The 12,976-nt window shown below is 38.3% G+C and overlaps 1 protein-coding gene across 1 annotated transcript; it reads left to right on the forward strand.

Moving 5' to 3' along the window:
- Positions 1-2,629: 2,629 nt before the first annotated feature.
- LOC309965109 (large ribosomal subunit protein eL21-like) lies at positions 2,630-3,112 on the forward strand (the record flags this gene model as incomplete). The annotated part of the gene is made up of 1 exon (XM_082844424.1): positions 2,630-3,112. The coding sequence occupies one exon, from the start codon at positions 2,630-2,632 to the stop codon at positions 3,110-3,112; it is 483 nt and encodes a 160-aa protein (XP_082700550.1).
- Between the last annotated feature and the right edge of the window lie 9,864 nt (positions 3,113-12,976).

Consider the following 12,976-nt stretch of genomic DNA (forward strand, 5'->3'; position numbering starts at 1 on the left):
TCCCCTTGCATTATGGGAGGTTTAATTTGAGACTGATACTTTTTCCTTCTGTTTGCTCAATAGGAATTAGTATGGCTTTGGGAACTTAACATCAAGAAGAAAGTTCCAGCGCTGGGAAATCCAGCTGTAGTTCTCCTACTTCCATGTTTTGTCAACAGATTAATTGGTGACTGTCTTAACAGTTGACCTACTCTTTTGCTTTAAGCTCTCCTGTGGGTTATTGAGCTACTGAATTCTTAATATGTCAGACACAATTTTCCTCCCTCCTACTCACCAGCCCCCAGACGTTTCTGTTGTTAGAGACAATGAGTAAAAATGTTTTAAAGGACAGCATATAATAACTGTTGAATTTTCCACTTGTTTTTTATAATATTCATTTCTTTATTTTTCTTTCTCCATAATCTTTATTGATGGATATTTCAAGTGTGGTTCTCTGATAGGCAGCGTTTAATAAGCCATTGATCTCTTTATATGTATAAGCTGTTATAAACCCTGGGATACATTATACCTGAGTAGCCCTTCAAAGATGAAATATGCAGCTACTTTCACAAATAAAATACTACTTGTTGCTTTTTGTCCATTCTATCAGTGAGCGTCCATCCCTGCCTGTATTCCTTCTCCATGTTTATGTGGAATGGAGGAGTGTTAAAATGACATGCACTGTTTTCACAGTTAGAAAAAGGCATCTCTGCAGGTGGGGACTGAGGGTAAAAAGATTCTGGATGCCTGGGATGAGAGAGTCCTTCTAAGTACAGCAAGGAATGTCACAGTGTAAACCAGGGTGTCACTTGGGGAAGCCTTGGGATCTTTACTGATTGAAAAGATTTTTAGTAGTGCAGATGCCTCTGTAATGTTCTCATGATACAAGTAAGCACTGGAACAAGTCCTTGAGTGTTCCTCATTCAAAGGCCCCCTGAGATTTAATTGTATCCTCTGTTTCTTAAAGAAATGGAGGTGCGGGGGGAAAGTAGGCTTTGAGAGTTTTCATTTTTATTTTTGGAACCATAAGGAAGTTGGACAGCCATAGCAATTTAATGAAGAAGTAAAGTCTCACATTTTTAATGACCCTTTTCAGTGAGCTGACCAGACCACTGATGTCACCGCTAATTCTAAACATTCTTCCTTTATTGTCTCGTAAATATACTTTTCAGACCAAGTGTTCTCATTTGGAGTATAGACAATATGTTTTCCTCAGTAAATGTGAATCTTCCCTTGGAATAGATTCCTAGTTCTGCTCCATTTTCCCTTTACCCTTGGTAGAATATTATATGCAATATATGACATCAGAAAAAGAAATACAATGTCTTTCACATCCCTTCCCAATAGTCAACTGGAGCCAATAGTCTGTGTACCTTGATTCTTTCTTTATGTTTTAAAATAGTGTGGGGAAAATAAAGCAGGACAGGGGGTATTGGTTTCCCATTAGTGAAGCTTTAAGTCAAATGATCTGGGTGCTCAGAGTCTGAGTTAGGAATGCCAGCGTGTCAGTCCAAATTACCATTTCAATACAACATAGTAAAGATTTGTTGAGCACCTAAAATCAGCCAGTCTAGAAACAGTAGCAATTTCCCTGCTCACAATCTTCTCCCTTAACTATTTTTTCCTGTGATTTTTTTTTAAGTTAGAGCATCTTAACTTTTCAGATCTCAAATTCTACAACTCAAAGTAGAATACTGCCTTCCCTCCTTTTAGTTATGAGCTTTCAGAGATGAGCTATCATATGTGAAAGTGTTTTGACTGTAAATGGCATTCAAAAAATGCATGTGGGGCCTTCCCTGGTGGCGCAGTGGTTGAGAGTCCGCCTGACGATGCAGGGGACACGGGTTTGTGCCCCGGTCCGGGAAGATCTCACATGCCGTGGAGCAGCTGGGCCTGTGAGCCATGGCCGCTGAGCCTGCACGTCCGGAGCCTGTGCTCTGCAATGGGAGAGGCCACAACAGTGAGAGGCCCGCATACAGAACAACAACAACAAAAATGCATGTTGAATCTAAATCTGAAAGGTAATTGTCCCTTGCCCATTCTCTCACATGCGTCCACCTCATTCCAGGAGTCCCCAGTACTAAACATGGAGAGTGTTGAGCTCCTGGGCTCAATCTGCTCTCTTCCTCCTTTAGCCCAGTCCCCTGAAGTGCAAAGAATTCTGAGGCAGTAGGCAGTTATGGTGTTCATAAATTCCATTTTGAATTTGCTAATTGCACAAAGAATTGTAAAATTTAAACTAAAACTAAGCATATCTTTCTATTGTTCGTAGTAAAATGTGCCTAGTGTGACTGGAGAGTGGGCTCCAATGCAAGTTAAACTGACAGGCAGCCCTAGAAGCTATGTTTTTCTCACATCCACCTAGCAGCACTATGCAGTGAAACGCTCAGGACCCGAATATGGAAGATGAGGGTAAATGTTTGGCACTTATTAGTTGCACAACCCAAGTCATTTTAGCACAAAACCTTAATTTCTACAGAAAAATAGATATGAACTACTCCACAGAGTTATTGTGAGGATCACATAGAATAATATATATGAATGCACTTTGTCAACTGCATACATGGTATTGATTAAAATCACAACTAACAATAATAATTATTTTCATGGCTTTTCGGCCAGAACCGCCATCTTCCAGTAATTCGCCAAAATGACCAACACAAAGGGAAAGAGGAGGGGCACCCGCTACATGTTCTCTAGGTCTTTTAAAAAACATGGAGCTGTTCCTTTGGCCACACACATGCAAATCTACAAGAAAGGTGATATTGTAGATGTCAAGGGAATGGGCACTGTTCAAAAAGGAATGCCCCACAAACGTTACCATGGCAAAACTGGGAGAGTCTACAATGTTACTCAGCATGCTGTTGGCATCCTTGTAAACAAACAAGTTAAGGGCAAGATTATTGCCAAGAGAATTAATGTGCGTATCGAGCATATTAAGCACTCTAAGAGCCAAGATAGCTTCCTGAAACGGGTGAAGGAAAATGATCAGAAAAAGAAGGAAGCCAAAGAGAAAGGTACTTGTGTTCAACTGAAGCGCCAGCCTGCACCACCCAGAGAAGCACATTTCATGAGAACCAATGGAAAGGAGCCTGAACTGTTGGAGCCCATTCCCTATGAATTCATGGCATGATGGGTATAAAGAAAATAAAAGACCTGGACTGTAAAATAATAATTATTATTATTTTCATGAATCCTGTTAAGGTCATATAATTCCAATTGGTAGCTTTCTGTGTCCCCATTTTAAGCTGATTGCATGGCATTTCAAACATCACAGAGATACTCTAAAGGCTTAACCTAGAATGCTATTGACTTCGTCTTTCAACAATGAAGAGAATCTTCAGCATGGCCTAACTCAACAAACTGTCCAAAAGAATGATCTAATGGGTGCAAAGAGAGGCATGAAAATGAGATTCTATATTTCCCTGCCAGGGACATTCTCCAGATGTCTAGGGCAGCAGTAAAGTATGGAAAGTCACTGTGAAACAATTCCAAACATACTCATGTGGCTGGTTATTTTACAAAATCAATTAGAGGGAAGGTGATAGTGGAAAGAACACTAGATTTGGAGTCAGAAGACCTGAGTTCAGATCCTGAAATCACTAGGGTCACCAGTTTCAATAATAAAAACACAGAACACCAGTCAACAATAATATATTCTATATTTAAAGTTTTATTAAGAGGGTAAATCTCATGTTAAATGTTTTTGTTTTTTCCACAATTTAAAAAAAGGAATTAGGGAATTCCCTGGTGGTCCAATGGTTAGGACTCAGCGCTTTCACTGCCAAGAGCATGGATTCAATCCCTGGTCAGGGAACCAAGATCCCTGTGTGGCTCGGCCAAAAAAAAAAAAGAAGGAATTAAAAAAATCCCACAGGACAAGAAGTTAAATTTGAATTAGTTCTAATTACCTATGCAAATGCACACTGAGATTAAAAAAGACATTGTGGGATTCTCTAGTGGCGCAGTGGTTGAGAGTCCGCCTGCCGGTGCGGGGGGCACGGGTTCGTACCCCGGTCTGGGAGGATCCCACATGCCGTGGAGCGGCTGGGCCCGTGAGCCGTGGCCGCTGAGCCTGCGCGTCCGGAGCCTGTGCTCCGAAGTGGGAGGGGCCACAGCAGTGGGAGGCCCGCGTACCGCAAAAAAAAAAAAAAAAGATATTGCAAGGGAAGGGACATATGTGTAATAAAAATTATTTGAGTTTATCTGAAGTAAATATCTGAATTCTGTACCTCTTTCTTTATTTCCCTAATGACTTGGGTTTTTTTAATAGGTCCTATTTTGTAGAATTTGCTTATCAGGTTTCTTGCAGTTACAGTCTATGTTCCAATTACATTGTTACATAGCTTCTACAGTGGCCACATCCAAATTATTTCATTCTTTTCTGGACTGAACATACATTAATGTGAAAACATGCTCAAGATTATCATATGAGCGGGTATCCTGAACATGTACTGGAATAAAATCAACTCTAAGAACTGCTCTTCAAATTTGATTTGTTGAAGCACATAATATCATCTTTCACGGTATGAACTGCTTTTCCCTTTCTTCAGAATTACATTTCATCTCTTGATCAATGACTCTTTAAATTGCTATCCACTGACAAAAAAGAATATTGTCACCAATTCTGATTCCCCTCTTCTTCAACACTGTACATGATGATTTCACTTGTTTCCATGCTGGATAAGTATTTAGGACTATCCATGTAAAAGAATCAAATTCTTCAAGGGATGAAATCCATTGGAAAAGGTAGCTATGGCAAGTGTCATAATTACTGTCCACTTCAAGTTGGAATTTTTTTTCCCATTCATAAGTAATGTTATCCCTTTTAAGAACAGGTACTTAAAGGGAAACACTTTTCATCAATTCTTTCTTATTGAACATATTTTAAAAGTTCCTATAAACAATGGAGCACTTTAATAACACTGCTGCTCTTCTTTTAATTTGCATAATCTGATTGCCAAAGAAATATTGAAAACTGTGAACAAGAAATAAGGCTCCATTTAATGGAGTATTTAAAAAGTCAACAAGAATTTGGGGAACGTTTTCTTTAAAAAGTATTTTAATGCATCAAGTAAACTGAGCATTCTTTGTGTTTGTGAAAGAGAAGTCAGTGGGCTTTTAATGTGAGAGAATTGGATAATACTGAATGCCAACAAAATTACAAAAATCATTTAATCATCCAGTTTGAACAGGATAAATATTGAACTATGTTTCTTTCTTTTTTTTTAACATGTTTATTGGAATATAATTGCTTTACAATGGCGTGTTAGTTTGAACTACGGTTTTTAACTAATAAAAATGTATCAGTATTGGCTCATTAATTATGAAAAGTGTACCATATTAATATAATATGCTAACTATAGGGGAAAATGTGTGTAGGGGTGGGTTTATGGGAACGTGCTGGGCTACCTGGTCAAATTTTCTGTAAATATAAAACTCTTCAAAAAAATGAAGACCATTGGGCTTCCCTGATGGCGCAGTGGTTAAGAATCCGCCTGCCAATGCATGGGACACGGGTTTGAGACCTGGTCCGGGAAGATCCCACATGCCGCAGAGCAACGAAGCCCGTGTGCCACCACTACTGATCCTGCACACGCTAGAGCCCGTGCTGCGCAGCAAGAGAAGCCACCACAATAAGAAGCCCGCGCACCGCAACGAAGAGTAGCACCCCGCTCGCTGCAACTAGAGAAAGCCCATGCACAGCAACAAAGACCCAACGCAGCCAAAAATAACTAAACAAATTAATTAATTTTTAAAAAATGAAGTCCATTATTTACTTATTTATTTATTTGTTTTTTATTATTTTTTTAGTTTGGCTGCGCTGGGTCTTCATTGTGGCGTGTGGGCTCTTCATTGCGGGCTTCTCTAGTTGTGGCACCCAGGCACTAGAGCGCACGGGCTCAGTATTTGCGGCATGTGGGCTTCTCTCTAGTTGCAGCGCACACGTCTAGTTGCCCTGTGGCATGTGGGATCTTAATTTCCCGACCAGGGATCAAACCCGTGATCCCTGCATGGGAAGGTGGATTCTTAATTTTTTTTTAATTTTTGAATTTTATTTTATTTATATTTTTATAATATAAAAATATATACTAACATGTATACATGTCAGTCCCAATCACCCAATTCATCACACCACCACCCGCACCTCCCTGTCGCTTTCCCCCCATGGTGTTCATACGTTTGTTCTCTACACCTGTGTCTCATTTTCTGCCCTGCAAACCAGTTCATCTGTACCATTTTTGTAGGTTCCACATACATGCGTTAATATACGATATTTGTTTTTCTCTTTCTGACTTACTTCACTCTGTATGACAGTCTCTAGATCCATCCACGTCTCAACAGATGACAGAATTTCATTCTTTATATGGCTGAGTAATACTCCATTGTATATACGTACCACATCTTCTTTATCCATCTGTCTGTTGATGGGCATTTAGGTTGCTTCCATGACCTGACTATTGTAAATAGTGCTGCAGTGAACAATGGGGTGCATGTCTCTTTTTGAATTATGGTTTTCTCTGGGTATATGCCCAGTAGTGGGACTGCTGGATCATATGGTAACTTTATTTATAGTTTTCTAAGGAACCTCCATACTCTTTCTCCATAGTGGCTGTATCAGTTTACATTCCCACCAACAGTGCAAGAGGATTCCCTTTATTCCATACCCTCTCCAGCATTTGTTGTTTGTAGATTTTCTGATGACACCCATTCTAACTGGTGTGAGGTGGTACCTCATTGTAGTTTTGATCTGCATTTCTCTAAAAATTAGTGATGTTGAGCAGCTTTTCATGTGCTTCTTGGCCATCTGTATGTCTTCTTTGGAGAAATGTCTATTTAGGTCTTCTGCCCATTTTTGGATTGGATTGTTAGTTTTTTTAATATTGAGCTGCATGAGCTGTTTATATATTTTGGAGATTAATCCTTTGTCTGTTGATTCATTTGCAAATATTTTCTCCCATTCTGAGGGTTGTCTTTTCATCTTGTTTATGGTTTCCTTTGCTGTGCAAAACTTTTAAGTTTCATTAGGTCCCATTTGCCTATTTTTGTTTTTATTTCCATTACTTTAGGAAGTGGATCAAAAAAGATCTTGCTGTGATTTATGTCAAAGAGTGTTCTTCCTATGTTTTCCTCTAAGAGTTTTATAGTGTCCTGTCTTACATTTAGGTCTTTAATCCATTTCGAGTTTATTTTTGTGTATGGTGTAAGGGAGTGCTCTAATTTCATTCTTTTACATGTAGCTGTCCAGTTTTCCCAGCACCACTTAATGAAGAGACTGTCTTTTCTCCATTGTATATCCTTGCCTCCTTTGTCATCGATTAGTTGATCACAGGTGCATGGGTTTATCTCTGGGCTTTCTGTCCTGTTTCATTGATCAATATTTCTGTTTTTGTGCCAGTACTATATTGTCTTGATTACTGTAGCTTCGTAGCATAGTCCGAAGTCAGGGAGCCTGATTCCTCCAGCTCCATTTTTCTTTCTCAAGATTGCTTTGGCTATTCGGGGTCTTTTGTGTTTCTGTAAAAATTATGAAATTTTTGTTCCACTTCTGTGAAAAATGCCATTGGTAGTTTGAAAGGGGTTGCATTGAATCTGTGGATCGCTTTAGGTAGTATAGTCATTTTCACAATATTGATTCTTCCAATCCAAGGACATGGTATATCTCTCCATCTGTTGGTATCATCTTTAATTTCTTTCAACAGTGTCTTATAGTTTTCTGCATACAGGTCTTTTGTCTCTCTAGGTAGGTTTTATTCCTAGATATTTTATTCTTTTTGTTGCAGTGGTAAATGGGAGTGTTTCCTTAATTTCTCTTTCAGATTTTTCATCATTAGTGTATAGGAATGCAAGAGATTTCTGTGCATTAATTTTGCAATCTGCAACTTTACCAAATTCACTCATTAGCTCTAGTAGTTTCCTTGTGGCATCTTTAGGATTCTCTATGTATAGTATCATGTCATCTGCAAACAGTGACAGTTTTACTTCTTCTTTTCCAATTTGTATTCCTTTTATTTCTTTTTCTTCTCTGATTGCCGTGGCTAGGACTTCCAAAACTATGTTGAATAATAGTGATGACAGTGAACATCCTTGTCTTGTTCCTGATCTTAGAGGAAATGCTTTCAGTTTTTCACCATTGAGAATGATGTTTGCTGTGGGTTTGTCATATGTGGCCTTTATTATGTTGAGGTAGGTTCCCTCGATGCCCACTTTCTGGAGAGTTTTTATCATAAATGGGTGTTGAATTTTGTCAAAAGCGTTTTCTGCATCTATTGAGATGATAATATGTTTTTATTTTTCAATTTGTTAATATGGTGTATCACAATTGATTGATTTGCATATACTGAAGAATCCTTGCATCCCTGGGATAAATCCCACTTGATCATGGTGTATGATCCTTTTAATGTGTTGTTGCATTCTGTTTGCTAGTATTTTGTTGAGGATTTTTGCATCTGCATTCATCAGTGATATTGGTCTGTAATTTTATTTTTTTGTAGTATCCTTGTCTGGTTTTGGTATCAGGGTGATGGTGGCCTCATAGAATGAGTTTGGGAGTGTTCCTCTGCAATTTTTTGGAAGAGTTTGAGAAGGATGGGTGGTAGCTCTTCTCTAAATGTTTGATAGAATTCACCTGTGAAGCCATCTGGTCCTGGACTTTTGTTTGTTGGAAGATTTTTAATCACAGTTTCAATTTCATTACTTGTGATTGGTCTGTTCATATTTTCTATTTCTTCCTGTTTCAGTCTTGAAAGGTTATACCTTTCTGTGAACTTGTCCATTTCTTCCAGGTTGTCCATTTTATTGGCATAGAGTTGCTTGTAGTAGTCTTAGGATGTTTTCCAGTGGTGTTTGTTGTAACTTCTCCTTTTTCATTTCCAATTTTATTGATTTGAGACCTCTCCCTCTTTTTCTTGATGAGTCTGGCTAATGGTTTATCAATTTTGTTTATCTTCTCAAAGAACCAGCTTTTAGTTTTATTGATCTTTGCTATTGTTTTCTTTGTTTCTATTTCATTTATTTCTGCTCTGATTTTTATGATGACTTTCCTCCTACTAACTTTGGGTTTTGTTTTTTCTTCTTTCTCTAGTTCCTTCAGGTGTAAGGTTAGATTGTTTATTTGAGATTTTTCTTGTTTCTTGAGGTAGGATTTTATTGCTATAAACTTCCCTCTTAAAACTGCTTTTGTTGCATCCCATAGGTTTTGGACCATCGTGTTTTCATTGTCTTTTGTCTCTAGGTATTTTTTGATTTCCTCTTTGATTTCTTCAGTGATCTCTTGGTTATTTAGTAACATATTGTTTAGCCTCCATGTGTTTGTGTTTTTTAAGTTTTTCTCCTTGTAATTGATTTCTAATCTCATAGCGTTGTGGTCAGACAAGATGCTTGATATGATTTCAGTTTTCTTTAATTTATTGAGGCTTGATTTGTGACCCAAGATGTGATCTATCCTGGAGAATGTTCTGTGGGCACTTGAGAAGAAAGTGTAATCTGCTGTTTTTGGATAGAATGTCCTATAAATATCAATTAAATCTATCTGGTCCATTGTTTCATTTAAAGCTTGAGTTTCCTTATTTATTTTCATTTTCGATGATCTGTCCATTGGTGTAAGTGAGGTGTTAAAGCCCCCCACTATTACTGTGTTACTGTTGATTTCCTCTTTTAGAGCTGTTAGAAGTTGCCCTATGTATTGTGGTGCTCCTAGGTTGAGTGCATATATATTTATAATTGTTATATGTTCTTCTTGGATTGATCCCTTGATCATTATGTAGTGTCCTTCCTTGTCTCTTGTAACATTCTTTATTTTAAAGCCTATTTTATCTGATATGAGTATTGCTACTCCAGCTTTCTTTTGATTTCCATTGGCATGGAATAGCTTTTTCCATCCCCTCACTTTCAGTCTGTATGTGTCCCTAGGTGTGAAGTGGGTCTCTTGTAGACAGCATATATATGGGTCTTGTTTTTGTATCCATTCAGCGAGCCTGTGTCTTTTGGTTGGAGCATTTAATCCATTCACGTTTAAGCTAATTATCGATATGTATGTTCCTATGACCATTTTCTTAATTGCTTTGGGTTTGTTTTTGTAGGTTCTTTTCTTCTCTTGTGTTTCCCGCTTAGAGAAGTTCCTTTAACATTTGTTGTAGAGCTGGTTTGGTGGTGCTGAATTCTCTTAGCTTTTGCTTGTCTGTAAAGCTTTTGATTTCTCCATCAAATCTGAATGAGATCCTTGCTGGGTAGGGTAATCTTGGTTGCAGTTTCTTCCCTTTCATCACTTTAAGTATATCATGCCACTCCCTTCTGGCTTGTAGAGTTTCTGTTGAGAGATCAGCTGTTAACCTTATGCGAGTTCCCTTGTATGTTATTTGTCATTTTTCCCTTGCTGCTTTCAATAATTTTTCTTTGTCTTTAATTTTTGCCAATTTGATTACTATGTGTCTCAGCGTGTTTCTCTTTGGGTTTATCCTGTATGGGACTCTCTGCCCTTCCTGGACTTGGGTGGCTATTTCCTTTCCCATGTTAGGGAAGTTTTTGACTATAATCTCTTCAAATATTTTCTCTGGTCCTTTCTCTCTCTCTTCTCCTTCTGGGACCCCTATAATGCAAATGTTGTTGCATTTAACATTGTCCCAGAGGTCTCTTAGGCTGTCTTCATTACTTTTCATTCTTTCTTCTTTATTCTGTTCTGCAGCAGTGAACTCCACCATTCTGTCTTCCAGGTCACTTATCCATTCTTCTGCCTCAGTTATTCTGCTATTGATTCCTTCTAATGTAGTTTTCATTTCAGTTATTGTATTGTTCATCTCTGTTTGTTTGTTCTTTAATTCTTCTAGGTCTTTGTTAAACATTTCTTGCATCTTCTTGATCTTTGCCTCCATTCTTTTTCCGAGGTCCTGGATCATCTTCACTATCATTATTCTGATTTCTTTTCCTGGAAGGTTGCCTATCTCCACTTCATTTAATTGCTTTTCTGGGGCTTTATCTTGTTCCTTCATCTGGTACATAGCCCTCTGCCTTTTCATCTTGTCTATCTTTATGTGAACGTGGTTTTTTGTCCACAGGCTGCAGGATTGTAGTTCTTCTTGTTTCTCAGAAGGTGGATTCTTAACCACTGGACCACCAGCGAAGTCCCTGAATTCCATTAATTTTTTAAATGTTCATGGAGGTATCGCAGGCCAAGATAAATAAATGAGTGGTAATTTAAGCAAAAAAAAAAAAGTTTAGGAATAAATTGAGAATTAGAGTGGTGACAATACAGCAAAATTCAGTCAAATAAGATTATTTTGATCATCTATTATCACTTCCCACAGCACTTCATATTATACATTGTCTTATTTGGTTCCCACAGTATATTTGAGGTAAACATTATTCCTATCTTTTAAGTGAGAAGTTGAAGCTTGGACTTATGAAGTTACTGGTTCAAGTTTACTCAGCTAGTGAGGGAACAAGGTCTGAATATAAATCTATGTCTCTTATATCCATGGCTTTTCCTGCAATGTCAGATTACAGAGAATACAGGTGAATAGAATGGAAGAAGGGAATTCAATCCAGAACATATCTGCTAAGGTGTTGGAAGGGATGGTATTATAGAGAAGGTCAGGCATGAACCTTGACCTTGACGAATGTTTGTGCTGGGGGGGAGACAGACAAATATGATTTACAATAATACCAGGACCATTGGAGTGGGAAGGAGAGGCAGATGTAGGTGTTTAATGTGCACACAACCTCATTCCTGCTAGTGGTAAAAAGTTTCAAGGTCAGACTCCTACACTTAAATGCAGTCTCTGCAGATTTGAAGATTACTTCTTTTTACCTGAGGGAACACTGAAGGATAGGCATCTTGGTTTCTTTTCAGGTGTAAATAAGATGACACTCACAAGTGATAAAGCTGACAATCTTTTATCTAGTATAAAGATTTCTGCCTATAGTTTTTCAACCGTAAGTGCTTTCCTTGCCACTAAATAATTTAGCTGGCAGTTTGATTTTAAGCTTGGATTCAGCGAAATACTCATATCTTTCATTAGTCAGAGTGCAATAATATAATAATAGTTACACTTATAGAGCCCTTACTATATGCCGGGAACTATTCTAAGTACTTTATAAACGTTATATGTTTAATCTCTACAACAGTCATAAAATGGGACTATTTTGACAACTTTTACAACTGAGGAATCTGAAACATAAATAGATTTAAAACTTGTCTGGGGTTATCAAACTATAGTGGCAGAGATATGATTTGGACACAGGAGTATGACTTATAATAATTATGGTATATTTGAAACCCAGCAGGACTCTGTGGGACCCTCCTGGGTACAAATACTTTCTGTGTCTCCCATTTCTTGTTTGTAGGAAACAGGCTTCATTCAGCCTCCCTGACCTTCCCTGACCAAAGGGAGATTCAAACAGTTGCTAATCCGGGAAGGGAGGGAATGCAGAAACAAAGGAGGAGCAGTCAAGAAATAATAGTGCGGTGATAAAGCAGGGTCCTGGTTCCCCCTCAAGAGATATACATAACAATATCTTTGTCATCTTCTGCAGGAACTAAGGCCCCCACCCAGGTGGAGGAGGGTAACTTCAAGCTGAGCACAAGATTCCTGGAACAGCACTCTGTTATCTCAATACCAACCAATAAGAAGAAAGTCTGCATACAGTGGAAGATATCAGAGACTGTCATCCCCTCCCCTGCAATTAACTTCCCCTTTTTCCCTTTAAAAACTTTCATGGTCAAGCAGAATCTCTGGAGTTGGTTCTTGAACACGAGTCTTCCTTCTCCCCAGGTTGCTGGCCATCTGAATACAGCAACCTTTCCTTTCCAACCAACACTTGTCTGTCTCTCTTTTTTTTTGAAATGTTATTTCCAGTGTACTTTTTTTTTTAAAATTTATTCATTTATTTTTGGCTGCATTGAGTCTTTGTTGCTGAGCATGGGCTTTCTCTAGTTGCAGCGAGCGGGGGCTACTCTTTGTTGCGGTGCTCAGGCTTCTCATTGCGGTGGCTTCTCTTG

This window comes from Leucopleurus acutus (genome assembly GCF_964270905.1).
Source record: "Leucopleurus acutus genome assembly, chromosome: 8".
NCBI classification, from domain to species: domain Eukaryota; kingdom Metazoa; phylum Chordata; class Mammalia; order Artiodactyla; family Delphinidae; genus Leucopleurus; species Leucopleurus acutus.